Source organism: Centropristis striata, chromosome 23, assembly GCF_030273125.1.
Source record: "Centropristis striata isolate RG_2023a ecotype Rhode Island chromosome 23, C.striata_1.0, whole genome shotgun sequence".
NCBI lineage: Eukaryota > Metazoa > Chordata > Actinopteri > Perciformes > Serranidae > Centropristis > Centropristis striata.
In genome coordinates, this window is record NC_081539.1 from 591,662 (window position 1) to 616,622 (window position 24,961).

At 51.8% G+C, this 24,961-nt stretch overlaps 1 protein-coding gene across 1 annotated transcript in view; it reads left to right on the forward strand.

Annotated features, from left to right (window-relative positions):
• Positions 1 to 24,961, forward strand: part of kmt2ca (lysine (K)-specific methyltransferase 2Ca) — an 85,786-nt gene that overhangs the window by 18,374 nt on the left and 42,451 nt on the right. Inside the window, 25 exon segments of the mRNA XM_059327392.1 lie at positions 574 to 5,885; positions 6,145 to 6,342; positions 6,431 to 7,245; positions 8,054 to 8,161; positions 9,902 to 10,027; positions 11,790 to 11,912; positions 12,289 to 12,390; positions 13,243 to 13,347; positions 14,931 to 14,946; positions 14,948 to 15,010; positions 15,013 to 15,087; positions 15,090 to 15,111; positions 15,397 to 15,446; positions 15,449 to 15,551; positions 15,656 to 15,765; positions 17,245 to 17,307; positions 17,441 to 17,534; positions 18,031 to 18,131; positions 18,209 to 18,337; positions 18,661 to 18,765; positions 21,621 to 21,730; positions 21,819 to 22,020; positions 22,189 to 22,266; positions 24,449 to 24,559; positions 24,672 to 24,704. Coding sequence (XP_059183375.1) covers positions 574 to 5,885; positions 6,145 to 6,342; positions 6,431 to 7,245; positions 8,054 to 8,161; positions 9,902 to 10,027; positions 11,790 to 11,912; positions 12,289 to 12,390; positions 13,243 to 13,347; positions 14,931 to 14,946; positions 14,948 to 15,010; positions 15,013 to 15,087; positions 15,090 to 15,111; positions 15,397 to 15,446; positions 15,449 to 15,551; positions 15,656 to 15,765; positions 17,245 to 17,307; positions 17,441 to 17,534; positions 18,031 to 18,131; positions 18,209 to 18,337; positions 18,661 to 18,765; positions 21,621 to 21,730; positions 21,819 to 22,020; positions 22,189 to 22,266; positions 24,449 to 24,559; positions 24,672 to 24,704 — 8,354 coding nt within the window.

Consider the following 24,961-nt stretch of genomic DNA (forward strand, 5'->3'; position numbering starts at 1 on the left):
GAGTCAGAGCTAAACATGGAGAGGCAGCGTTCAGTTTTTATGCTCCACATGTTGAGAGATGCTGCTTTTTCCTAAAAAGGCTAGAGCACCCGGACAGATTGAGGGACTCCTCTCGTTTAGCGGTATGAGTAGAGAATAGATTAAGGGACTCCTCTTGTTCAGTGATATGAGTAGAGAAAAGATTAAGGGACTCCTCTTGTTTAGTGATATGAGTAGAGAAAAGATTAAGGGACTCCTCTTGTTTAGTGATATGAGTAGAGAATAGATTAAGGGACTCCTCTTGTTTAGTGATATGAGTAGAGAATAGATTAAGGGACTCCTCTTGTTTAGTGATACGAGTAGAGAAAAGATTAAGGGACTCCTCTTGTTTAGTGATATGAGTACAGAATAGATTAAGAGACTCCTCTTGTTCAGTGATATAAGTAGAGAATAGATTAAGGGACTCCTCTTGTTTAGTGATATGAGTAGAGAATAGATTAAGGGACTCCTCTCGTTAAGTGATACGAGTAGAGTAGTTTTTTTTATCAACTCGCTTTCAATTTTAAAATTTTACATGTTTGTGTTGTGCTGCAGGTGTGTCCATACAGAGTGTATCGTCCAGGCTGGGGAGGGCAGGGCAGGGTCCGAAGAATACGTCTGCTCCACCTGCAGGCCTCAGGAGGAGGAGGAGCCCATGCCACACACTCCACTTCCAAACAGTCCTGCCTTGGCCCCGCCCCTCAGTCCCACACAGACCATTAACATTTCCCAGCATCTAAGTCACACAGAGGCTCCCCCCATCAGTCCTACTGCTCATAGCCCAGTCCAGCTCCTCTGCTCAGAGCCTCCACAGAGTCCACCAGAGACCCTCTTCACACCATCGCAGCAAAGTCTTATGCCACCCCACCCTGAACCCACAGAGCTCCCACATTGTCCTGCACCACCAGACCCTGAACCCACAGAGCTCCCACATAGTCCTGCACCACCAGACCCTGAACCCACAGAGCTCCCACATAGTCCTGCACCACCAGACCCTGAACCCACAGACCTCCCACATAGTCCTGTTCTACCAGACCCTGAACCCACAGAGCTCCCACATAGTCCTGTTCTACCAGACCCTGAACCCACGGAGCTCCCACATAGTCCTGCACCACCAGACTCTGAACCCACAGAGCTCCCATATAGTCCTGTTCTACCAGACCCTGAACCCACAGAGCTCCCACATATTCCTGTTCTACCAGACCCTGAACCCACAGAGCTCCCACATATTCCTGTTCTACCAGACCCTGAACCCCAAGAGCTCCCACATAGTCCTGTTCTACCAGACCCTGAACCCACAGAGCTCCCACATAGTCCTGCACCACCAGACCCTGAACCCACAGAGCTCCCACATAGTCCTGCACCACCAGACTCTGAACCCACAGAGCTCCCACATAGTCCTGCACCACCCCACCCTGAACCCACAGAGCTCCTACATAGTCCTGCACCACCAAACTCTGAACCCACAGAGCTCCCACATAGTCCTGCACCACCAGACTCTGAACCCACAGAGCTCCCACATAGTCCTGCACCACCAGACTCTGAACCCACAGAGCTCCCACATAGTCCTCCACCACCAGACTCTGATACCACAGAGCTCCCACATAGTTCTGTTCTACCAGACTCTGAACCCACAGAGCTCCAACAAAATTCAGAGCCATCTCATCCTGGTCTAACAAGGCTCCAACAAAGTCCTGCACCTTCTCTCTCTGATTCCACTGAGATCCCACATAGTCCTGCACCACCAGAATCTGAACATACAGAGTTCAAACATAGCCCTGCTCCATCAGACTCTGAACCCACAGAGCTCCCACATAGTCCTGCACCACCAAACCCTGAACATAGAGAGCTCAAACATAGTCCTGCACCACTAGACTCTGAACCCACAGAGCTTCAACAAAATTCAGAGCCATCTCATCCTGGTCCAACAAAGCTCCAACATATACCTGCACCTTCTCTCCCTGATTCCATCGAGCTCCCACATAGTCCTGCACCACCAGACCCAGAACATACAGAGCTCCCACATAGTCCTGCACCATCCAAACCTGAACCCACAGAGCTCCAAGATAGTCCTGTACCACCAGATCCAGAACATACAGAGCTCCCATATAGTCCTGCACCATCCAAACCTGAACCTACAGAGCTCCAAGATAGTCCTGCACCACCAGACCCTGAACTTACAGAGCTCGAACGTAGTCCTGCAGCACCAGACCCAGAACATACAGAGCTCCAACATAGTCCTGTTCCACCCAAATCTGAACCCACAGAGCTACCACATAGTCCTGCCCCACCAGACCCTGAACCCATGGACCTCCAAAATAGTCTTGCACCATCCAACCCTGAACATACAGAGCTCAAACATAGTCCTGCACCACCAGACCCTGAACCCACAGTGCTTCAACAAAATTTAGAGCCATCTCATCCTGGTCCAACAAAGCTCCCACATAGTCCGGCACCTTCTCTCCCTGATTCCACAGAGCTCAAACAGAGTCCTGAACGATCTCACTTTAATCTAACGGAGATGCAACAAAGTCTTGCATCATCTCATCCTGATTCGACAGAGCCCAAACAAATTCCTACCCAATCGCAACCTGATCCCGCAGACCTCCGCAAAAGTCCTTCACCATGTCACCCTGACTCTACAGAGCTCCAACAAACTTCATCACCATCTCAATCTGATCCTGCAGAGCTCCAGGAAAGCCAGACTTCATCTCAAGTCAGTCCAACAGATCTTCAGCAAAACCCTACCCATGTGACTTTGTTGCAGGCTCAGTATAGTTCTTGTCATCTCAGTTACACCTCTTCTAACCCGAACCAGAACTCCACCGAGGATCAGCTCTTGGCTACAGAATCTCAGCAGAGTGGGCGTGAGCCTGAGCAGAGCCCTCCACCACACAGTCCTGCAGGGGACGACTCCACGCAGCTTGACACACCGCGTAGTCCTGCTAGCATCACCGACACACAGCTTCAGCACAGTCCCCCACAAAGACAACATACTTCTATGCCACATAGTCCTGCACAAGATGGCACATCACCTGCACAGAGTCCCACACAGGATGCTGAACGTACACTGGACCAGGAGAGCCCTGGATCAAGCAGCCCTGCTGAGCTGCGATGTGAGCCTGCACAGAACCTTTCTACACTGGACCAGGACCTCCCATCTGCTGCCGCCCCGACAGCAAGAAGACACGCCTCGCTGAGGTCCACTTCAGCTCCATGTAGCCCATCACCATCCCCACTCAGAGCAGCACAGTGTAGTCTATCGCAGCCTGCCAGCCCAGTGCAGACCCACTCTACACAACCTTCCGGGTCTGTGCAGCTTAGCCTGCTTCCTCCTCAGCCTGCTACAAAGGATTTCACCAAACCCAGCACCACAGAATTGAAGTCATTGGAGCATGTCCCAATGCAGCTGAGTCCCAACCTTGATGACCAAACACTGGAAAGTAACCCGACCCCTCTTAGCCCCACCTCCGACCTACCCACAGTGCCCTCTGATAGCCACGACACAGACCAGCAGGGTCCTGTTCAGAGTCCCCATCACAGCCCCGCCACGCCCACACCAGAAAGCCTTGTTCACATTAGCACTTCAATTGAACACAGTAGCCTAGCTTGCTCACCTCGTGCTGATGAAACGGATGAAACTCCTCCGGCTGTCCACATTAATCTGAGTCCTGCTGACAGCCCATCACACTGCACAGACGCTGTTGCTGGTGAAGCGAGCCCCTTACATATCCAGAGTAGTTCAGCGAGTGCTTGCCTCAGTCGTGCTAGTCAAATGCCTCCAAACCCTGCCAGCACCATCCAGGCCTGTTCTAGTCCCGTGTTAGTGGAGACAACTAGCCATATAGCTGGTGAGACTAGCCCTGTAACGCTACCAGCGAGCTGCTCTGAGCAACCATTCGACTCCTCGGCACCTGTTGGATCCTCAACGCAACCAACCAGCCCCTCAGCAGCATCGGTTATATCCATCCAGCTGGTCTCATGTCAGGATAAGGAGATGGAGGTAGAAGCCGACCCCCTTCAGTCAATAACCAGTCCCAGTGATTCCATATCCTCTCCGGACTGCAGAGCTCAGGCTAGCCAAGTCTACACAGAAGCTGAGACTGGTTGCAGTCTGCTGGGCTTGATGCATGTTAAAGAGAGAACCAGTCTCTCAGTTTGGAGTTTTACAGAGCTCGCACAGACTCAGGCAAGCCAAAGTCCCACACACTTTGTCCAAACTAGCTGCAGTCCCTCTGAGACGAGCCACCTGCCAGCTCCGGCCAGCTGTAGTCCTCCACACTGTCCATCAACTGATATCATCCCAGTCAGTAGTTCTGTTAGCCACAGTCCACCTAGGTCTAGTCCTGCTGGTCAAGCTAGTCCTGTTCACATACAAAGCACCTCAAGTGGTGCCCACTCAGGCCCAGTCCAAAGACAAACTCCCTCATCAGCTAGCACGACGTACAGCAGCCCTGCACATGCTGCTGTGGCCTGTGTTAGCCCGGGTCTCAGTCCGGCTCTCAGCCCAGCTCATAGCCCGGCTCTCAGCCCGGCTCACAGTCCGGCTCTCAGCCCGGCTCATAGCCCGGCTCTCAGCCCGGCTCACAGTCCGGCTCTCAGCCCGGCTCACAGTCCGGCTCTCAGCCCGGCTCACAGTCCGGCTCTCAGCCCGGCTCACAGTCCGGCTCTCAGCCCGGCTCACAGTCCGGCTCCCAGTCCGGCTCCCAGTCCGGCTGTCAGCCCGGCTCCCAGCCCGGCTCAGGCCAGTGAAACGTATCGTAGCCCCCAGTACGGCCCAGGCAGTGGAACCAATTCTGTCCTGACTGTGCCACAGCTGAGCCCCACTCTGGCTAGTTCAAGTCTTGATGAGGACATAATTGCCAGTTCCACGATCCAGAATTCCTCTCTTCCCATCGTGGTTCAGCTTGATTCTGGTCTTGTTAAACCTACAGACAGTATAGAGCGGATGAGCCCTGCACCTGCCGGATCCCTACCTGAAGACTCATCTGCTGTTCATCCCAACGGGGCTAGCCAGTCCCCAGATAGTCCTGTCCCTGCCCCTGACAGGTCTGCTGCCTCTGGAAGCCCCTCGTGTCAAAGGCCAGCTGGCCCTGTTGATGCTACTTCCACTGTGGCTAGCCGGAGCCATGCTAGCCCTGCCCATTCGAGTCCCACTCAGGAGAACACTGCGATGCCTAGCACTAGCCACATTGGTGAAATGACCTCTGCCCCCTCACAGCTGAGCCCTCCTCAGCCTAGCTCTGTGCACACTTGCCTAGTTTCCAATCCTGTTTGCAGCCCTGTGCAATCAGGTAATACACAAGTTAACCCTACCAGCCCTCTGCAGCCAGAGGCCATCCCCAGTCCTGGACCTGGAGGCCCTGTGAGAGGGGAGGCCAGCCCTGGTCCTCATTCAGTTAGCCCCATTCTTGCTGCCCCTGGGCATTCTGAAACCAGCCCTAGTCCTGGTCCTGGTAGCCCTGTGCAGGCTGGTCCTGGCCCTAGTCCTGGTCCTGGTAGCCCTGTGCAGGCTGGTCCTGGCCCTAGTCCTGGTCCTGGTAGCCCTGTGCAGGCTGGTCCTGGCCCTAGTCTTGGTGCTACTAGCCCTGTGCAGGCTGTTCCTGGCCCTAGTCCTGGTGCTACTAGCCCTGTGCAGGCTGGTCCTGGCCCTGGTCCTGGTCCTATTAGCCCTGGGCATTCTGAAACCAGCCCTAGTCCTGGTCCTACTAGCCCTGTGCAGGCTGGTCCTGGTCCTACTAGCCCTGTGCAGGCTGGTCCTGGTCCTGGTGCTACTAGCCCTGTGCAGGCTGGTCCTGGTCTTGGAGGCCTCTCTGTTTCCAGCCCACAGCGACAGGTGGCCGAACCAGAGTCTGCAGCCAGCGTGGGTGAGTATCAGACACTAACAAGTTGTGGTTTAGAAAACAAACCTTTTGTGGGTCATCTGGGCTGCAGGGTACCCCCTTTAGATCCAGCCAGGAGCCACCTGAGCTGAGACTAGAAGTTGAAACTTGCAGACCAACGATTGGCCAGATAGAGAAGCCATACCCAGATTTCAAGTTCTGATATTTAGTTCTTTAGATTGTGACGGTGTGTGCTGTGGTGCCTGGTACCAACCAGAGTTTCTAACCTCCTCCTCCTCTTTAGATGTCACCCTGGTGGAGCAGCAGCAGCAGCAGGAGGAGGAGACTGAAGAGGAGGAGGTGCAGAGAGACGATCCCCGGTTGGAGGAGGTGGACGAGCCTCCACAGACAACAAAGCGGAGTCCAGAAGAGGAGGAGGAGGCTGACGGAGGGACGCAGGAGGAGCAGAGTCAGCACAGCAGCTCAACCCGTCCTCCTCCAGGTAGGGAGCAGCCGCCGATCTCACCATCAGCTGATATCAGAAGGAAACTGTGATATTTGTTTTTAGAATCTGGTCTCTGTCTCTGCAGGAGTCCAGCTGGGGTCTGTGGACGAAGACCCTCCTCCTCCTGCCTCCCCCCAGCCCCCCTCACCACACTCTGCCTTACCTTCCTCCCCCCGTCCCCCTCCTCCTGGAGCTGGCTCTCTGGAGGTCCCCCCTCACAGGACTGCCTTACTCCCCTCCTGCCCCCCCCACACCCAGCAAGAGACTCCTACCAATCACAGTGAAGCTGCCACAGAGGAGGCGGGGCTAGAGGAGGAGCCTCTCTGTCACGTGATGTCGGCGAACGATGATGACGGCCAATCACAGAGCCGGATTGAACTTAAAGACACCAAAGATAAGCACCAATCACGTGCTGAGCCTTTAGAGGGGGCGGAGCCTCCAGAGCCAATAGCAACAGACCTGGCAGAGGTGGTCGCCGGGCAACAGCCAATGAGGGAGCAGGAGGAGGAGCAGGAGGATGAGGAGGAGCAGGAGGAGGAGCAGTCAGATGTGGAGGAGGAGGAGCCAGTGAGCCCCGTGCTGGATCTGGATCCGTCTCTAGACGAGGAGGTGATGGCGCTGATGGCCTCCTCGTCTCCTCCCCCCTCCCTCCTCCACCTCTCCTCCCCCAGCCCTCCCCCCGTCTCCCGTAGAGGGGCGGGTCGGACTCTCAGACCTCCTCCCTGCTCCTCCAGACCTCTGGATGACCTCTCTCTCCGTCTGAGGCAGTCCCCCTTCTCCACCGAGGCCTCCCCCGAGACCTCCCCCACCAGGACTCCCGTCACCCCCCCTCCGCTGTCTCCGCCCTCACCTCCTCTACGCTACTCCCCCCTCGCCAGAGAGCTCCCACCTCTATCAAAGGTAAAGCTGTCTCCTCCTGTCCTCCTCTTGTCCTCCTCTCCTCCTGTCCTCCTCCTGTCCTCGTCTTGTACCCCTCTCCTCCTGTCCTCCTCCTGGTGACTCTCCTATCCTCCTCCCATCCTCCTCCTGGTGACTCTCCTATCCTCCTCCCATCCTCCTCCTGTCCTCCTCCTGGTGACTCTCCTGTTCTCCTCCTGTCCTCCTCCTGGTGACTCTCCTGTCCTCCTCTTGTCCCCCTCTCCTCCTCCTCCTCTCCTCCTCCTGTCCCCCTCTTCTCCTGTCTCCTCCTCCTCCCCTCCTCTCCTCCTCTCCTCCTCTCCTCTCCTCCTCCTCTCCTCCTGTCTCCTCCTCCTCTCCTCCTCCTTCTGTCTCCTCTCCTCCTCCTCTCCTCCTCTCCCCCTCTCCTCCTCCTCCTCCTCTCCTCCTCTCCTCTTCCTCTCCTCCTCCTCTCCTCCTCTCCTCTCCTCCTCCTCTCCTCCTGTCTCCTCCTCCTCTCCTCCTCCTTCTGTCTCCTCTCCTCCTCCTCTCCTCCTCTCCTCCTCCTCCTCTCCTCTTCCTCTCCTCCTCCTCTCCTCCTCTCCTCTCCTCCTCCTCTCCTCCTGTCTCCTCCTCCTCTCCTCCTCCTTCTGTCTCCTCTCCTCCTCCTCTCCTCCTCTCCCCCTCTCCTCCTCCTCCTCTCCTCCTCCTCCTCTCCTCCTCCTCTCCTCCTCTCCCCCTCTCCTCCTCCTCCTCTCCTCTTCCTCTCCTCTCCTCCTCTCCTCCTCCTGTCCTCCTGCTGACTGACCGGTCCCTGTCTTTCTGTCCCCAGACCCCGGCCGTCCCCCTCACCGTGCTCCCTCTGACTCCTAAGATCGGGATGGGGAAACCGGCCATCTCCAAGAGGAAGTTCTCCCCCGGCAGAGCCCGGATCAGACAGGTACCTGACCCTGACCCCTGACCCCTGACCCCTGACCCCTGAGTCAGCCTGAGCACCATGGCTCAAACCTTCTTCCTCTCTCTCAGGGGATGATGGGAAATCTCTTTTCTGTGTGTGTCCTCCTCATGTCTCATATATACATATGTGTATATATAAGAATATATGTAGATATATTTATATATGAATACATATTATAAAAGGAGGTTGTCGGGTTTAGAGGGTCATTATTTATTTTTATATTTATTCATGTATTTATTTATTGATTCATTCCTGTATTTATTCATTTATATTCATATTATTTATTTCGGGACAATTCACTGTTTCTCTGACATTTTTACTGACAAAACGATTCGTCAAGAAGATAATTCATAGATTACCTGACAATAATAATCATCAGTTGAATCCCATTTATTTATTTATTTATTAATTAATAATAACAATAAAATATGAATAAAGTCAGATTAAATAGATGAAACAGAGACACAGTGAAGGGTCAACATCACTTCCTGTTTACTTTGATTTTTTGTTTAGTGGCTGTTGCATTTATGTTACTGCATTTTCTCCTTCTCTCCTCCTCCTCCCTCTCTCTTTCTCCTCCTCTCCTCCTCCCTCCCTCTTTCTCCTCTCCTCCTCCTCCCTCCCTCTTTCTCCTCCTCTCCTCCTCCCTCCCTCTTTCTCCTCTCCTCCTCCTCCCTCCCTCTTTCTCCTCCTCTCCTCCTCCCCCCCTCTTTCTCCTCTCCTCCTCCTCCCTCTCTCTTTCTCCTCCTCTCCTCCTCCCTCCCTCTTTCTCCTCTCCTCCTCCTCCCTCCCTCTTTCTCCTCCTCTCCTCCTCCCTCCCTCTTTCTCCTCTCCTCCTCCTCCCTCTCTCTTTCTCCTCCTCTCCTCCTCCCTCCCTCTTTCTCCTCCTCTCCTTCCTCCCTCTTTCTCCTCCTCTCCTCCTCCTCCCTCTCTCTTTCTCCTCCTCTCCTCCTCCCTCCCTCTTTCTCCTCTCCTCCTCCTCCCTCCCTCTTTCTCCTCTCCTCCTCCTCCCTCTCTTTCTCCTCCTCTCCTCCTCCCTCCCTCTTTCTCCTCCTCTCCTTCCTCCCTCTTTCTCCTCCTCTCCTCCTCCTCCCTCTCTCTTTCTCCTCCTCTCCTCCTCCTCCCTCCCTCTTTCTCCTCCTCTCCTCCTCCCTCTCTTTCTCCTCCTCTCCTCCTCCTCCCTCCCTCTTTCTCCTCCTCTCCTCCCTCTCTCTTTCTCCTCCTCCTCCCTCCCTCTTTCTCCTCCTCTCCTCCCTCTCTCTTTCTCCTCCTCCTCCCTCTCTCTTTCTCCTCTCCTCCTCCCTCTCTCTTTCTCCTCCTCTCCTCCTCCTCCCTCCCTCTTTCTCCTCCTCTCCTCCTCCCTCTCTCTTTCTCCTCCTCCTCCCTCCCTCTTTCTCCTCCTCTCCTCCCTCTCTCTTTCTCCTCCTGCTCCCTCCCTCTTTCTCCTCCTCCTCCCTCTCTCTTTCTCCTCCTCCTCCCTCCCTCTTTCTCCTCCTCTCCTCCCTCTCTCTTTCTCCTCCTCCTCCCTCCCTCTTTCTCCTCCTCTCCTCCCTCTCCTTCTCTCTTCCTCCTCCCTCTCTTTCTCCTCCTCTCCTCCTCCCTCCCTCTTTCTCCTCCTCTCCTCCTCTCCTCTCTTCCTCTCTCATCCTTCATCCCACCTCTCCTCCTCCTCCTCCTCCTCTCCTCTCCTCATGTTCTTTGGCCTCCTCCCCCCTACCTCAGGGTTCGTGGTGGAGTAATCGCAGGGCGGTGAGCCCCCCCTCGTCCTCCCAGGATTCCATGGGGGAGGCGGGGTGGGACAGCCCTAAGCCCCGCCCCCCGGACTCCCCCCTCTGGACCATGAGAGTGGTAAAGAAGTCTAACTCAGACCTGTTCACTAACCTGTCCCCCCGAGAAGGAGGCGCACCCTGACGGAGCATACTAACCCTGTCCCCCCTCTGAGGAGTCAGCTGGTCCTAAACCAGTCTGGAGTCTGTCCCCCCTCTGAGGAGTCAGCTGGTCCTAAACCAGTCTGGAGTCTGTCCCCCCTCTGAGGAGTCAGCTGGTCCTAAACCAGTCTGGAGTCAGCTGGTCCTAAACCAGTCTGGAGTCTGTCCCCCCTCTGAGGAGTGAGCTGGTCCTAAACCAGTCTGGAGTCTGTCCCCCCCTCTGAGGAGTCAGCTGGTCCTAAACCAGTCTGGAGTCTGTCCCCCCTCTGAGGAGTGAGCTGGTCCTAAACCAGTCTGGAGTCTGTCCCCCCTCTGAGGAGTCAGCTGGTCCTAAACCAGTCTGGAGTCTGTCCCCCCTCTGAGGAGTCAGCTGGTCCTAAACCAGTCTGGAGTCTGTCCCCCCTCTGAGGAGTCAGCTGGTCCTAAACCAGTCTGGAGTCTGTCCCCCCTCTGAGGAGTCAGCTGGTCCTAAACCAGTCTGGAGTCTGTCCCCCCTCTGAGGAGTCAGCTGGTCCTAAACCAGTCTGGAGTCTGTCCCCCCTCTGAGGAGTCAGCTGGTCCTAAACCAGTCTGGAGTCTGTCCCCCCTCTGAGGAGTCAGCTGGTCCTAAACCAGTCTGGAGTCTGTCCCCCCTCTGAGGAGTCAGCTGGTCCTAAACCAGTCTGGAGTCTGTCCCCTCTGAGGAGTCAGCTGGTCCTAAACCAGTCTGGAGTCTGTCCCCTCTGAGGAGTCAGCTGGTCCTAAACCAGTCTGGAGTCTGTCCCCCCTCTGAGGAGTCAGCTGGTCCTAAACCAGTCTGGAGTCTGTCCCCCCTCTGAGGAGTCAGCTGGTCCTAAACCAGTCTGGAGTCAGCTGGTCCTAAACCAGTCTGGAGTCTGTCCCCCCTCTGAGGAGTGAGCTGGTCCTAAACCAGTCTGGAGTCTGTCCCCCCTCTGAGGAGTCAGCTGGTCCTAAACCAGTCTGGAGTCTGTCCCCCCTCTGAGGAGTCAGCTGGTCCTAAACCAGTCTGGAGTCTGTCCCCCCTCTGAGGAGTGAGCTGGTCCTAAACCAGTCTGGAGTCTGTCCCCCCTCTGAGGAGTCAGCTGGTCCTAAACCAGTCTGGAGTCAGCTGGTCCTAAACCAGTCTGGAGTCAGCTGGTCCTAAACCAGTCTGGAGTCTGTCCCCCCTCTGAGGAGTCAGCTGGTCCTAAACCAGTCTGGAGTCAGCTGGTCCTAAACCAGTCTGGAGTCAGCTGGTCCTAAACCAGTCTGTAGTCTGTCCCCTCTGAGGAGTCAGCTGGTCCTAAACCAGTCTGGAGTCAGCTGGTCCTAAACCAGTCTGGAGTCTGTCCCCCCTCTGAGGAGTCAGCTGGTCCTAAACCAGTCTGGAGTCTGTCCCCCCTCTGAGGAGTCAGCTGGTCCTAAACCAGTCTGGAGTCTGTCCCCCCTCTGAGGAGTCAGCTGGTCCTAAACCAGTCTGGAGTCTGTCCCCCCTCTGAGGAGTCAGCTGGTCCTAAACCAGTCTGGAGTCTGGAATCTAAAACTGTTGTTGTTTTGATCCAGAACCAGATTCATTTTCAGCTCAACAGCAAACAAAGATTTTTGTCTTCACCACATGATGTTGTTATTATTATTATTATTATTATAGTTGTTATTATTGTTGTTGTTGTGATGATGTCATGGTGTGACTCCTCCCCCTGCAGGGTCGTGGCTCAGGGTTTTCAGGCAGGAGGAGGAGCAGAGGAGGAGGAGGTGTTGGAGGAGGAAGAGGAGGGAGAGGAAGGAGCCGGCTGAAGACTCAGGACTGTCTGACTGTGTCCCCTGGAGTAAGAACACACACACACACACACACACACACACACACACACACACAGACACAGAGACACACATACACACACACACACACACACACACACACACATAAACACACACACACACACACACACACACACACACACACATAAACACACACACACACACACACACATAAACACACACAAACACACACACACATAAACACACATAAACACACACACACACACACACACACACACATATACATAAACACACACACACACACACACACACATACATAAACACGCACACACACAAACACATAAACACACGGACACACACACTGATCAGCAGCGTATTGATGTGTCTTTGTGTGTGTGTGTGTGTGTGTGTGTGTGTGTGTGTCAGTGTGTGTATGTGGAGGCGTTCCAGCCGAAGGAGGAGGAGGAGAACTCGATGCACAACACCGTGGTGATGTTCTCCACCTCAGACCACTTCACCCTCCAACAGGTACCTGACTCCTCAAAATAAGAGCACGCAGGATTTACCCGTCAAAATAAGATCAATAAAACATACAAGAACCTTTATTCTCCTTTACAATAATTCATTAGAATCTGCAATGATGAGATCAGTGTGTATGATGGAAGAGTGGCATTAGAATCTGTGAGAGGAAACTAAATCTGGGCTTTTAATGGGACTGGGTCGGGACCCCAATTGGGGTCGGGACCCCAATTGGGGTCGCGAGATGATTTCTGGGGGTCGCCAAATCATTTTAGAAGTCAGCTCTGTCTTTTTCTGTCATGATGTCTTTTTTGGTAATTTTGTTTCTTTTTGTGGTAATTTTGTGTCTTTTTCTGTCATTTTGTGTCTTTTTTGGTCATTTTGGTCCCTTTTTTGGTCATTTTATGTCTTTTTTTGGTAATTTTGTGTCTTTTTTTTAGTCATTTTGTGTCTTTTGGTAATTTTGTTTCTTTTTGTGGTAATTTTGTGTCTTTTTTTTGGTCATTTTGTGCCTTTTTGGTCATTTTGGTCCCTTTTTTGGTCATTTTGGTCCCTTTTTTGGTCATTTTGTGTCTTTTTTGGTCATTTTGTGTCTTTTTTTGGTCATTTTGTGTCTTTTTTGGACATTTTGTGTCTTTTTTGGGTGATCTGAACTGTGCGTGTGAGATTGTGTTCAGTGAGCGGGGGTCGCGGACAACATGCATGTTATATTGGGGGTTGCAACTCAAAAAGGTTGAGAACTACTGACCTAGGGGACACACTGCTCCTCCTCCTGTCCCCTGTGTCTCTGTTGACCAATGACCACATGTGTGTGTGTGCGTGTGCGTGTGCGTGTGCGTGTGTGTGTGTGTGCGTGTGCAGGACATGTGTGTGGTGTGTGGCAGCTTCGGGCAGGGAGCTGAAGGACGTCTGCTGGCCTGCTCCCAGTGTGGACAGTGTTACCATCCCTACTGCGTCAACGTCAAGGTAGGACACACACACACACACACACACACACACACACACACACACACACAGGACGATCAATCCCTGTTCATCAACACGATGAACTGAAGATGAAGATGAAGATGAACTGATGATCATCTTCTAACGGGAGGGTTTACCTCCACACAGCAGGAGTCATGAGCTGCTCCTCCTGCTCCTACTGTGAGCATAGAAGTCTCTCCCCCAGACGTCTTCAGCTGGGGGCGGGGCTGCATGTTCGGACCTGTACACGTCACAGGGTTTTCAAGTGGGCGCCCCACTTCACCGGTGTCTCGTCAACAAGCTCCGCCCACCGTACAGCTCTGACCTCCTCTAGCCGAGGGCTGCACCGCTATGGCCAAAATGATAATCAGGATTATTCATCATGTTAGGGAAAACATCTGTGTTTTTATTGCAGCAGCACATACACACTGTACTGCTACAGAGCTAACTGTTAGCCTGTTAGCAATTTGCAGGCTGGACGCTAAGGGGTTAACATCCCCTCCGGCTCTGTAGCTGGGAGAGACTGCTGCAGGAGGACTGTGCCGCTTCGACTCGTTCTTACTCTTCTTAAAGGAACACTCCAGCGTTTTTTCATATTAAAACATGTTATTGGGTCAAGTAAGACGAGTTGATACAGACCTCTTGCGTCTCAATGCGTGCACTCAATCGCCCTGGCGCGCGGCGCCACTTGGCTAGCACTTAGCTTAGCCCAGTTCATTCATTAGGATCCAAACAGATGGACAGTTAGAAGCGACCAAACTCCTCCACGTTTTCCCTATTTAAATACAGCTACACGAGTAGTTAAACCACCAAGAATGGCGACACAAAATAAAACGTGGCGCTTTTCTAAGCGGATAAAAAGGAGAACTATAATGTATGGCGGAATAGCACTTGGGAGCACTTCGACTCGGCGCAGTAATATCATCACTCCTGACGGAAGTGATGATATTACTGCGCCTGGGAGGAGGCCTCCTCCCAGGCCTGGGGCAGCCGATGGAGCGGGGCCTCAACCGATGCCTCCATGTCCCAGATGTCCTTCTAACTGAGGGGTCTTCCCCGGACACTCTCCCACCGGGTCTCACAGCTACTGCTGGGGCTTGTCTGCCCTCCTCCTCCAACAGTTGTAGGCTCTCCTCCTCCCTCGGAGCTCCTCCTCCTCCAACAGTTGTAGGCGCTCCTCCTCCCTCGGAGCTCCGCTGGCCTTCCACTTTACCCAACATTTATACACAGAAACATCCAGTGACTGTCCCAGTTATAATCTGACTACTCTGCTGTAATCTGACTACTCTGCTGTAATCTGATGACTACTCTCTGTGCTGTAATCTGACTACTCTCTGTGCTGTAATCTGACTACTCTGCTGTAATCTGACTACTCTGCTGTAATCTGACTACTCTGCTGTAATCTGGACTACTCTCTGTGCTGTAATCTGACTACTCTCTGTGCTGTAATCTGACTACTCTCTGGTGTAATCTGACTACTCTCTGTGCTGTAATCTGACTACTCTGCTGTAATCTGACTACCCTGCTGTAATCTGACTACCCTGCTGTAATCTGACTAATCTGCTGTAATCTGACTACTCCAGGTGACGCGGGGTGGTGCTGACGAAGGGCTGGCGGTGTCTGGAGTGTACGGTGTGTGAGGCGTGTGGCGAGGCCAGCGACCCCGACGCCTGCTGCTCTGTGACGACTGTGACATCAGCTACCACACCTACTGCCTGGACCCGCCCCTCCTCACCGTCCCCAAGGGGCCTGGAAGTGCAAGTGGTGGGTCACCTGTCTGTCTCTCACCTGTTTGTTTGTGTGTGTGTCCTCAGGTGTGTGTGGTGGTGTGTCCAGTGTGGCTCCTCTCTAACAGTGTGTGTGTGTGTGTGTGTCCAGGTGTGTGTGGTGTGTCCAGTGTGGCTCCTCTCTAACAGTGTGTGTGTGTGTGTGTCCAGGTGTGTGTGGTGTGTCCAGTGTGGCTCCTCTCTAACAGTGTGTGTGTGTGTGTCCAGGTGTGTGTGGTGTGTCCAGTGTGGCTCCTCTCTAACAGTGTGTGTGTGTGTCCAGGTGTGTGTGGTGTGTCCAGTGTGGCTCCTCCTCCCCGGGGCTCCACTGTGATTGATGAACAACTACAGCCGCTGTGGACCGTGTGCCAGTCTGAGCTGCTGTCCTCTCTGCCAGAGACAATACACACAGGACGACCTCATCCTGCAGTGTCAGCAGTGTGGACAGGTAACACACACACACTCTGTACAAAAGTACATTTTCTATTTAATAAATTGGCACCACTAACTCTGTCCGTCTCTGTGTGTGTGTGTGTGTGTAGGTGGGTCCATGCTGTGTGTCAGGGTCTGAACTCTGAGGATGAGGTGGAGGTTGCTGCTGATGAAGGCTTCGACTGCTCGCTGTGCCGAACAAACAGCCGCGGCTCCTACGGTAACACACACACACACACACACACACACACACACAGTTTTTTGGTGTGATTTATCTGTGGTTGAATGTGAATAAAGGGATCAGAAGGAAGCTGTTAACTGACTGCTTTCTGATGGAGTCTGGTGCAGCTGACAGATTTAACCTACGGTGTCCCTGAGGGCTCACAGCGCTGCACCTTAACTAAACTGATGCTGAGGCACAAACACAACAAAGTGAGGAAACATCTGCGTCAGTCTGACAACAGGAGAGCAGCATTTACACAACACAACACAACACAACAGAGCAGAACACAACACAACACAACACAACACAACACAACACAGCAGAACACAACACAAGTGTTTCCAGAGGACACTTAAAAGTGATGCACACGTTTGGACACACTGTTTTGGGTGTTTTATCAGAGTGATTGTTTGAAAGTGATCCGACTGGCGCTCCCCTCCAGCCTGTCGGTACTCAGAGCTCTGTCTTTTCTACCCTCCAGCCTGTCGGTACTCAGAGCTCTGTCTTTTCTACCCTCCAGCCTGTCTGTACTCAGAGCTCTGTCTTTTCTACCCTCCAGCCTGTCTGTACTCAGAGCTCTGTCTTTTCTACCCTCCAGCCTGTCTGTACTCAGAGCTCTGTCTTTTCTCCCCTCCAGCCTGTCGGTACTCAGAGCTCTGTCTTTTCTACCCTCCAGCCTGTCGGTACTCAGAGCTCTGTCTTTTCTACCCTCCAGCCTGTCGGTACTCAGAGCTCTGTCTTTTCTCCCCTCCAGCCTGTCTGTACTCAGAGCTCTGTCTTTTCTCCCCTCCAGCCTGTCGGTACTCAGAGCTCTGTCTTTTCTACCCTCCAGCCTGTCGGTACTCAGAGCTCTGTCTTTTCTCCCCTCCAGCCTGTCTGTACTCAGAGCTCTGTCTTTTCTCCCCTCCAGCCTGTCGGTACTCAGAGCTCTGTCTTTTCTACCCTCCAGCCTGTCGGTACTCAGAGCTCTGTCTTTTCTCCCCTCCAGCCTGTCTGTACTCAGAGCTCTGTCTTTTCTCCCCTCCAGCCTGTCTGTACTCAGAGCTCTGTCTTTTCTACCCTCCAGCCTGTCGGTACTCAGAGCTCTGTCTTTTCTACCCTCCAGCCTGTCGGTACTCAGAGCTCTGTCTTTTCTCCCCTCCAGCCTGTCGGTACTCAGAGCTCTGTCTTTTCTACCCTCCAGCCTGTCTGTACTCAGAGCTCTGTCTTTTCTACCCTCCAGCCTGTCGGTACTCAGAGCTCTGTCTTTTCTACCCTCCTCTGCTCCTTGTTGACAGTTACAGTGTGTAACGTTAGTCTAAACTTTTTTTCACAGCAGCAGGTTTGTTGTTCCCAGCCTTCATTCTCATGTGATGCGTCTTTACGCTGCCATGGTGGCTGGTTTAGGGAATCTTTATTCATCTCTGAAGTGTGTGTGTGTGTTTGTGTGTGTGTGTGTGTGTGTTTGTGTGTGTGTGTGTGTGTGTGTGTGTCCAGGCAGGTCAGATGGTCTGGACTCTCCCTACATGGCTCAGATCATCTCCAGGATCAGAGAACCAGGTCTGTTCACGGTTTATATCAACTGAAAATATATTTATGTACAGATAAACTAAAGCTGACACCTTGTTACTGTGTGTGTGTGTGTGTGTGTGTGTGTGTGTGTGTGTGTGTGTGTGTGTGTGTGTGTGTGTAGACTCTAAGACGTACACTCAGGACGGAGTGTGTCTCACAGAGTCCGGTCTGTCTCACCTGCAGTCTCTGGTCCAACCTCTGACCTCACCACGCAGGTACCGCAGGTGAACACACGCTCCTCCTCCTCCTCTCCTCCTCCTCCTGCTACTCCTCCTCCTCCTCCTCCTCCTCCTCTCCTCTCCTCCTCCTCCTCCGCCTCCTCCTCCTCCTCCTCCTCCTCCGCCTCCTCCTCCTGCTACTCCTCCTCCTCCTCATCCTCCTCCTCTTTTCTCTCCTCTCCTCTCCTCTCCTCCTCTTCTCTCTCCTCCTCCTCCTCCTCTCCTTCTCTCTCCTCCTCCTTCTCTCTCCACTCTCCTCTCCTCTCCTCTCCTCTCCTCTCCTCTCCTCCTCTTCTCTCTCCTCCTCCTCTCCTTCTCTCTCCTCCTCCTTCTCTCTCCACTCTCCTCTCCTCTCCTCTACTCTCCTCTCCTCTCCTCTCCTCTCCTCTCCTCTCCTCTACTCTCCTCTCCTCCTCCTCCTCCTCCTCCTCCTCCTCTTCTCTCTCCTCCTCCTCCTCCTCCTCTCCTCCTCACCCTGTCCTGTCTCCTGCAGGAGTAAACCCAAGCTGAAGCTGAGGATCATCAACCAGAACAGCGTGTCGGTCCTGACTCCTACTGACCCCGACCACCCGGCTGACCAGGACCCCGGCAGAGGTCAGAGGTCATACTCAGGTTTGTGTTTGTGTCTTGTGAGGACCCTGGTTGACCCTTGACCCCCTCGTGTCGTCCAGGTGACTTGGAGTGTGAGATGAAATCCGACTCCAGCCCCGAGAGAGACCACGCCCCCGACGATGATGTCACCAAGGAGCCTGAGATCACCGACGGCAACAAGAAGAGGAAACGGAAACCCTACAGACCTGGTACCTGTCTGTCTCTCTACCTGTCTGTCTGTCTGTCTCTCTCTTTCTCTCCACCTGTCTTCAGCTCCACCTGTCTGTCTGTCGGTTTGTTTCTCTGTGTGTCTGTTTGTCTGTCTCTCTCTACCTGTCTGTCTCTACCTGTGTGTGTCTGTCTCTCTCTCTCTCTCTCTCTCTCTCTCTCTCTCTCTCTCTCTCTCTCTCTCTCTCTCTCTCTCTCTCTCTCTCTCTCTCTCTCTCTCTCTCTCTCTCTACCTGTCTCTACCTGTCTGTCTCTCTCCCCACCTGTCTTCATCTCCACCTGTCTGTCTGTGTGCCTGTCTCAGGTATCGGGGGCTTCATGGTGCGTCAGCGTGGAGCCAGGTCTGGTCCCAGCAGGATCAAACTGTGTCGAAGAGACTCGACGGAGACGCTGGCGGCTCGAGACGAAGGTGAGACAGCCTCATGAGACTAGAGACCTGGAGCATCCAGACTAGAGACCTGGAGCATCCAGACTAGAGACCTGGAGCATCCAGACTAGAGACCTGGAGCATCCAGACTAGAGACCTGGAGCATCCAGACTAGAGACCTGGAGCATTCAGACTAGAGACCTGGAGCATCCAGACTAGAGACCTGGAGCATTCAGACTAGAGACCTGGAGCATCCAGACTAGAGACCTGGAGCATCCAGACTAGAGACCTGGAGCATCCAGACTAGAGACCTGGAGCATCCAGACTAGAGACCTGGAGCATTCAGACTAGAGACCTGGAGCATCCAGACTAGAGACCTGGAGCATTCAGACTAGAGACCTGGAGCATTCAGACTAGAGACCTGGAGCATCCAGACTAGAGACCTGGAGCATCCAGACTAGAGACCTGGATCATTCAGACTAGAGACCTGGAGCATCCAGACTAGAGACCTGGAGCATCCAGACTAGAGACCTGGAGCATCCAGACTAGAGACCTGGAGCATTCAGACTAGAGACCTGGAGCATCCAGACTAGAGACCTGGAGCATTCAGACTAGAGACCTGGAGCATCCAGACTAGAGACCTGGAGCATCCAGACTAGAGACCTGGAGCATCCAGACTAGAGACCTGGAGCATCCAGACTAGAGACCTGGAGCATCCAGACTAGAGACCTGGAGCATCCAGACTAGAGACCTGGAGCATTCAGACTAGAGACCTGGAGCATCCAGACTAGAGACCTGGAGCATTCAGACTAGAGACCTGGAGCATCCAGACTAGAGACCTGGAGCATCCAGACTAGAGACCTGGAGCATCCAGACTAGAGACCTGGAGCATCCAGACTAGAGACCTGGAGCATTCAGACTAGAGACCTGGAGCATCCAGACTAGAGACCTGGAGCATTCAGACTAGAGACCTGGAGCATTCAGACTAGAGACCTGGAGCATCCAGACTAGAGACCTGGAGCATCCAGACTAGAGACCTGGATCATTCAGACTAGAGACCTGGAGCATCCAGACTAGAGACCTGGAGCATCCAGACTAGAGACCTGGAGCATCCAGACTAGAGACCTGGAGCATTCAGACTAGAGACCTGGAGCATCCAGACTAGAGACCTGGAGCATCCAGACTAGAGACCTGGATCATTCAGACTAGAGACCTGGAGCATCCAGACTAGAGACCTGGAGCATCCAGACTAGAGACCTGGAGCATCCAGACTAGAGACCTGGATCATTCAGACTAGAGACCTGGAGCATCCAGACTAGAGACCTGGAGCATCCAGACTAGAGACCTGGATCATTCAGACTAGAGACCTGGATCATTCAGACTAGAGACCTGGAGCATCCAGACTAGAGACCTGGAGCATTCAGACTAGAGACCTGGAGCATCCAGAGACTAGAGACCTGGAGCATCCAGACTAGAGACCTGGAGCATTCAGATTAGAGACCTGGAGCATTCAGAGACTAGAGACCTGGAGCATCCAGACTAGAGACCTGGAGCATCCAGACTAGAGACCTGGAGCATTCAGAGACTAGAGACCTGGAGCATCCAGACTAGAGACCTGGAGCATTCAGAGACTAGAGACCTGGAGCATCCAGACTAGAGACCTGGAACATCCAGACTAGAGACCTGGAGCTAGAAATTAGAAATCAATAGGCCTACAACTGCAGTGCTTTTATTTTGAAGGCGGTTTACGTACCCACCTGCAAAGACTCGACTCTTTAACTGATAGTTCACTAGATTTATTTAAAATCGCTCCATGAAAATAACAATCAGACATTCCTTGGTCACCTTGTGAATCCACCATGAGAGAAATAACTAGCATTAGCATTAGCACTTGACCAAACAAGCACTTTACTATATACAATAATCGTTAAGACAACAAATGTAGCCACTAATATATACGACAGAAGAAAATAAACTTTAACAAACGCCACTATAGAAGCATTTTTGATACTTTATATCAACTTTCTATGAATTACGACGCACTCGTTATTATTTACCGTTTGTTTTTCATTTTACAGTTCCACTTGTTATTTCCTGTCGCTGCCTTTCAAAATAAAAGCACCCGTTTCACACTGGACGGCGCCTTTTCAAAATAAAAGCATCACAACATTGAAAAACACCTAGAAAATTTACAAACATGAAAAACAAGCTATATAATACAAAAACACCTATGGAAACCTTGCTAAAGGTTATTAACAGTTATAAATGTTATAGTGATGTAGTGAATGGAGTATTTACTACTTTTTTTTTATTTTATAAAGCGATTACATTAATATTGAGCAGAATTTAGTCCAGAGTTCTGGTCCGGCCCCTGCAGCCTCCATGGTGTTGGTCATGTGGCCCCTTGGGGACATTAATTGCCCCCCCTGGTCTAGAATGATTACCAACATCTGAACCACGGATCCTGCTGAAACTACCCTAACGAGGACATCCTCAGGCTCCTTTGGCCCTTCAGGGCGACACCACCATAATCTGCAGCTTTGATTTGTCAAGAGAACCTGCGTGGTTTCTTCCTCTGAGCTGATTGGCTGAGGTGATCAAGGGTTGTTAGCCCCGCCCCCTGTGTCTCTAATCCACCAATCAACGTGCTTTTTGGAGATTTGTACAGTCTGGATAGAAACAAGACTCCAGTGAGTAACGTATAGAAATGCACCTGTGTTTTAGTGAAAAAACGTCCAAGTTAACACAATGATGAATGTCCGTAGGTGGCTATGAGAAGGTTAGATCCTGAAAAACACCTTCCTGAGGATCTGTTAGATGTTTTTAAAAAAACCGTCTGATATCAGACAAGGACCTTCTGATAAATGATGACCAAACGTCTGGTCGTTGGGTTACAGACGTTTCCATGGAGACGGCGCCGGCCGCCGACCAGACCACGGAGAAGGCCAAGAAGAGGTACAGGAAGAAGAAGACCAAGCTGGAGGAGGCCTTCCCTTCATACCTGCAGGTAGCACACACACACACACACACACACACACACACACACACACTGCAGTGGATCCCAGCGCTCTGATTGGCTGCTGCTCTCCCTACAGGAGGCGTTCTTCGGGCGGGACCTCCTGGACCGGAGCCGGCAGGTGGAGCGGCGGCCGGGCCCCGAGGCGCCAGGCGTCGGCCAATCAGGAGCAGCGACGGGTGATGTGAAAGGCCCCGCCCCTGGACCACATGGCCCCGCCCCCTCAGGACTGGCGCCTGGCGCCGTGACGACCAACGCCGCGAAGAAACACGGAGCGCTGCGTGAGTTCTTCATCACACTCTTCATCACTTCATCAAGATTCACCTGTTGATTCACAACCACAACCATGTGTGTGTGTGTATCATGTTGTGTGTGTGTATCATGTTGTGTGTGTGTATCATGTGTGTGTGTGTGTGTGTGTATCATGTGTGTGTGTGTGTATCATCCAGCCATGTCGGAGGAGCCTCTGTTGGATCTCTCTGATGTTCTCAACACTGATCCTCACATACTGGCCACAGGACACACAGGTACACACACACACACACACACACACACACACACACACACACACACACACACACACACACACACACACACACACACAGGTACACACACACACACACACACACACACACAGGTACACACACACACACACACACACACACACACACAGCTACACACACACACACACACACACACACACACACACACACACACACACACACACACAGGTACACACGCACACACACACACACACACACAACATGATACACGCACACACAGCTGGATGGCTATTTTATATGGATTTTATATACATTTTACATGGAGTTTTATATAGATTTTAAATGATTTTTAATATATATTTTATATGGATTTTTTTATATATTTTATATGGATTTCTATATATATATTATAAGGATGTTATATGGAGTTTTATATGGATTTTATCAGGAATTTCATATATATGTTACGTTGATTTTTATATATATTTTAAATGGATTTTATAGATATTTTACATATAATTTATATGGAGTTTTATGTAGAATTTATCAGGATTATATATAGATTTCAAATGGATTTATATATATATATTCTGAATTTTTCTATAGATTCTATATGGATTTGATATATATTTAATATGGATGATAATATAGATTTTAAATGGATTTATATATTTTCTCTATATTGTAAAGGTGCAGCGTGGTGTGGTCCTCACAGAATGTAATGATTGTGTTATGTGATGATAATGTCCCAGAGGAGACTCTGCTCAGGTCAATGTCTCACCTGTCTGTCCTCTGTCCTCTGTCCCTCTATCCCTCTATCCCTCTGTCCTCTGTCCTCTATCCCTCTATCCCTCTGTCCTCTGTCCTCTATCCCTCTATCCCTCTATCCCTCTGTCCTCTGTCTTCTGTCCTCTATCCCTCTATCCCTCTATCCCTCTATCCCTCTGTCCTCTGTCCTCTATCCCTCTATCCCTCTATCCCTCTGTCCTCTGTCCTCTATCCCTCTATCCCTCTGTCCTCTGTCTTCTGTCCTCTATCCCTCTATCCCTCTATCCCTCTATCCCTCTGTCCTCTGTCCTCTGTCCCTCTATCCCTCTATCCCTCTGTCCTCTGTCCTCTATCCCTCTATCCCTCTGTCCTCTGTCCTCTATCCCTCTATCCCTCTATCCCTCTGTCCTCTGTCTTCTGTCCTCTATCCCTCTATCCCTCTATCCCTCTATCCCTCTGTCCTCTGTCCTCTATCCCTCTATCCCTCTATCCCTCTGTCCTCTGTCTTCTGTCCCTCTATCCCTCTATCCCTCTGTCCTCTGTCCTCTATCCCTCTATCCCTCTGTCCTCTGTCTTCTGTCCTCTATCCCTCTATCCCTCTATCCCTCTATCCTCTGTCCTCTGTCCTCTGTCCCTCTATCCCTCTATCCCTCTGTCCTCTATCCTCTATCCCTCTATCCCTCTATCCCTCTGTCCTCTGTCCTCTATCCCTCTATCCCTCTGTCCTCTGTCCTCTATCCCTCTATCCCTCTGTCCTCTGTCTTCTGTCCTCTATCCCTCTATCCCTCTATCCCTCTGTCCTCTGTCCTCTATCCCTCTATCCCTCTATCCCTCTGTCCTCTGTCTTCTGTCCTCTATCCCTCTATCCCTCTGTCCTCTATCCCTCTGTCCTCTGTCTTCTGTCCTCTATCCCTCTATCCCTCTGTCCTCTGTCTTCTGTCCTCTATCCCTCTATCCCTCTATCCCTCTGTCCTCTGTCTTCTGTCCTCTATCCCTCTATCCCTCTGTCCTCTGTCTTCTGTCCTCTATCCCTCTATCCCTCTGTCTTCTGTCCTCTATCCCTCTATCCCTCTATCCCTCTGTCCTCTGTCTTCTGTCCTCTATCCCTCTATCCCTCTGTCCTCTATCCCTCTGTCCTCTGTCTTCTGTCCTCTATCCTCTATCCCTCTGTCCTCTGTCTTCTGTCCTCTATCCCTCTATCCCTCTGTCCTCTATCCCTCTGTCCTCTGTCTTCTGTCCTCTATCCCTCTATCCCTCTGTCCTCTGTCTTCTGTCCTCTATCCCTCTATCCTTCTGTCCCTCTGTCCTCTATCCTTCTGTCCTCTATCCTTCTGTCTTCTGTCCTTCTGTCCTTCTGTCCTCTGTCCTCTATCCCTCTGTCCTCTGTCCTCTGTCTGTCCCTCTATCCTTCTGTCCTCTGTCCTCTGTCTGTCCTCAGCCGGCCTGGACATGGAGCTGACAGGAAGTGGAGGACGCAGCCAGAGGACGGTGCAGGACGAGCCGCTGGACGCCATCCTGAGCCCCGAGCTGGACAAGATGGTCACAGACGGTCAGTCAGTCGCTGCTCTCACCACCATCATCATCATCATCATCATCATGATGATGATAACAATGAAGGATCAGTGATGTCATGTGTTGTTGTTGTTGTTGTTGTTGTTCAGGTGCCATCCTCAGCAAACTGTACAAGATCCCAGGTAAGACTTGTTATTATAGAAACATTCTTATCACAGGAACTCATTCTCACTCTTATTCTCCACAAACACACACACACACACACATATATATATATATATATATATATATATATATGTATCTATATATATATATATATATATATATAAATTATATATATATATAAATATTTTTTTTTTAATGGATTTTTATATATATTTTATTTGGATTTAATGTATATTTATATGGATTTTTATATATATTTTATATGAATTTTATA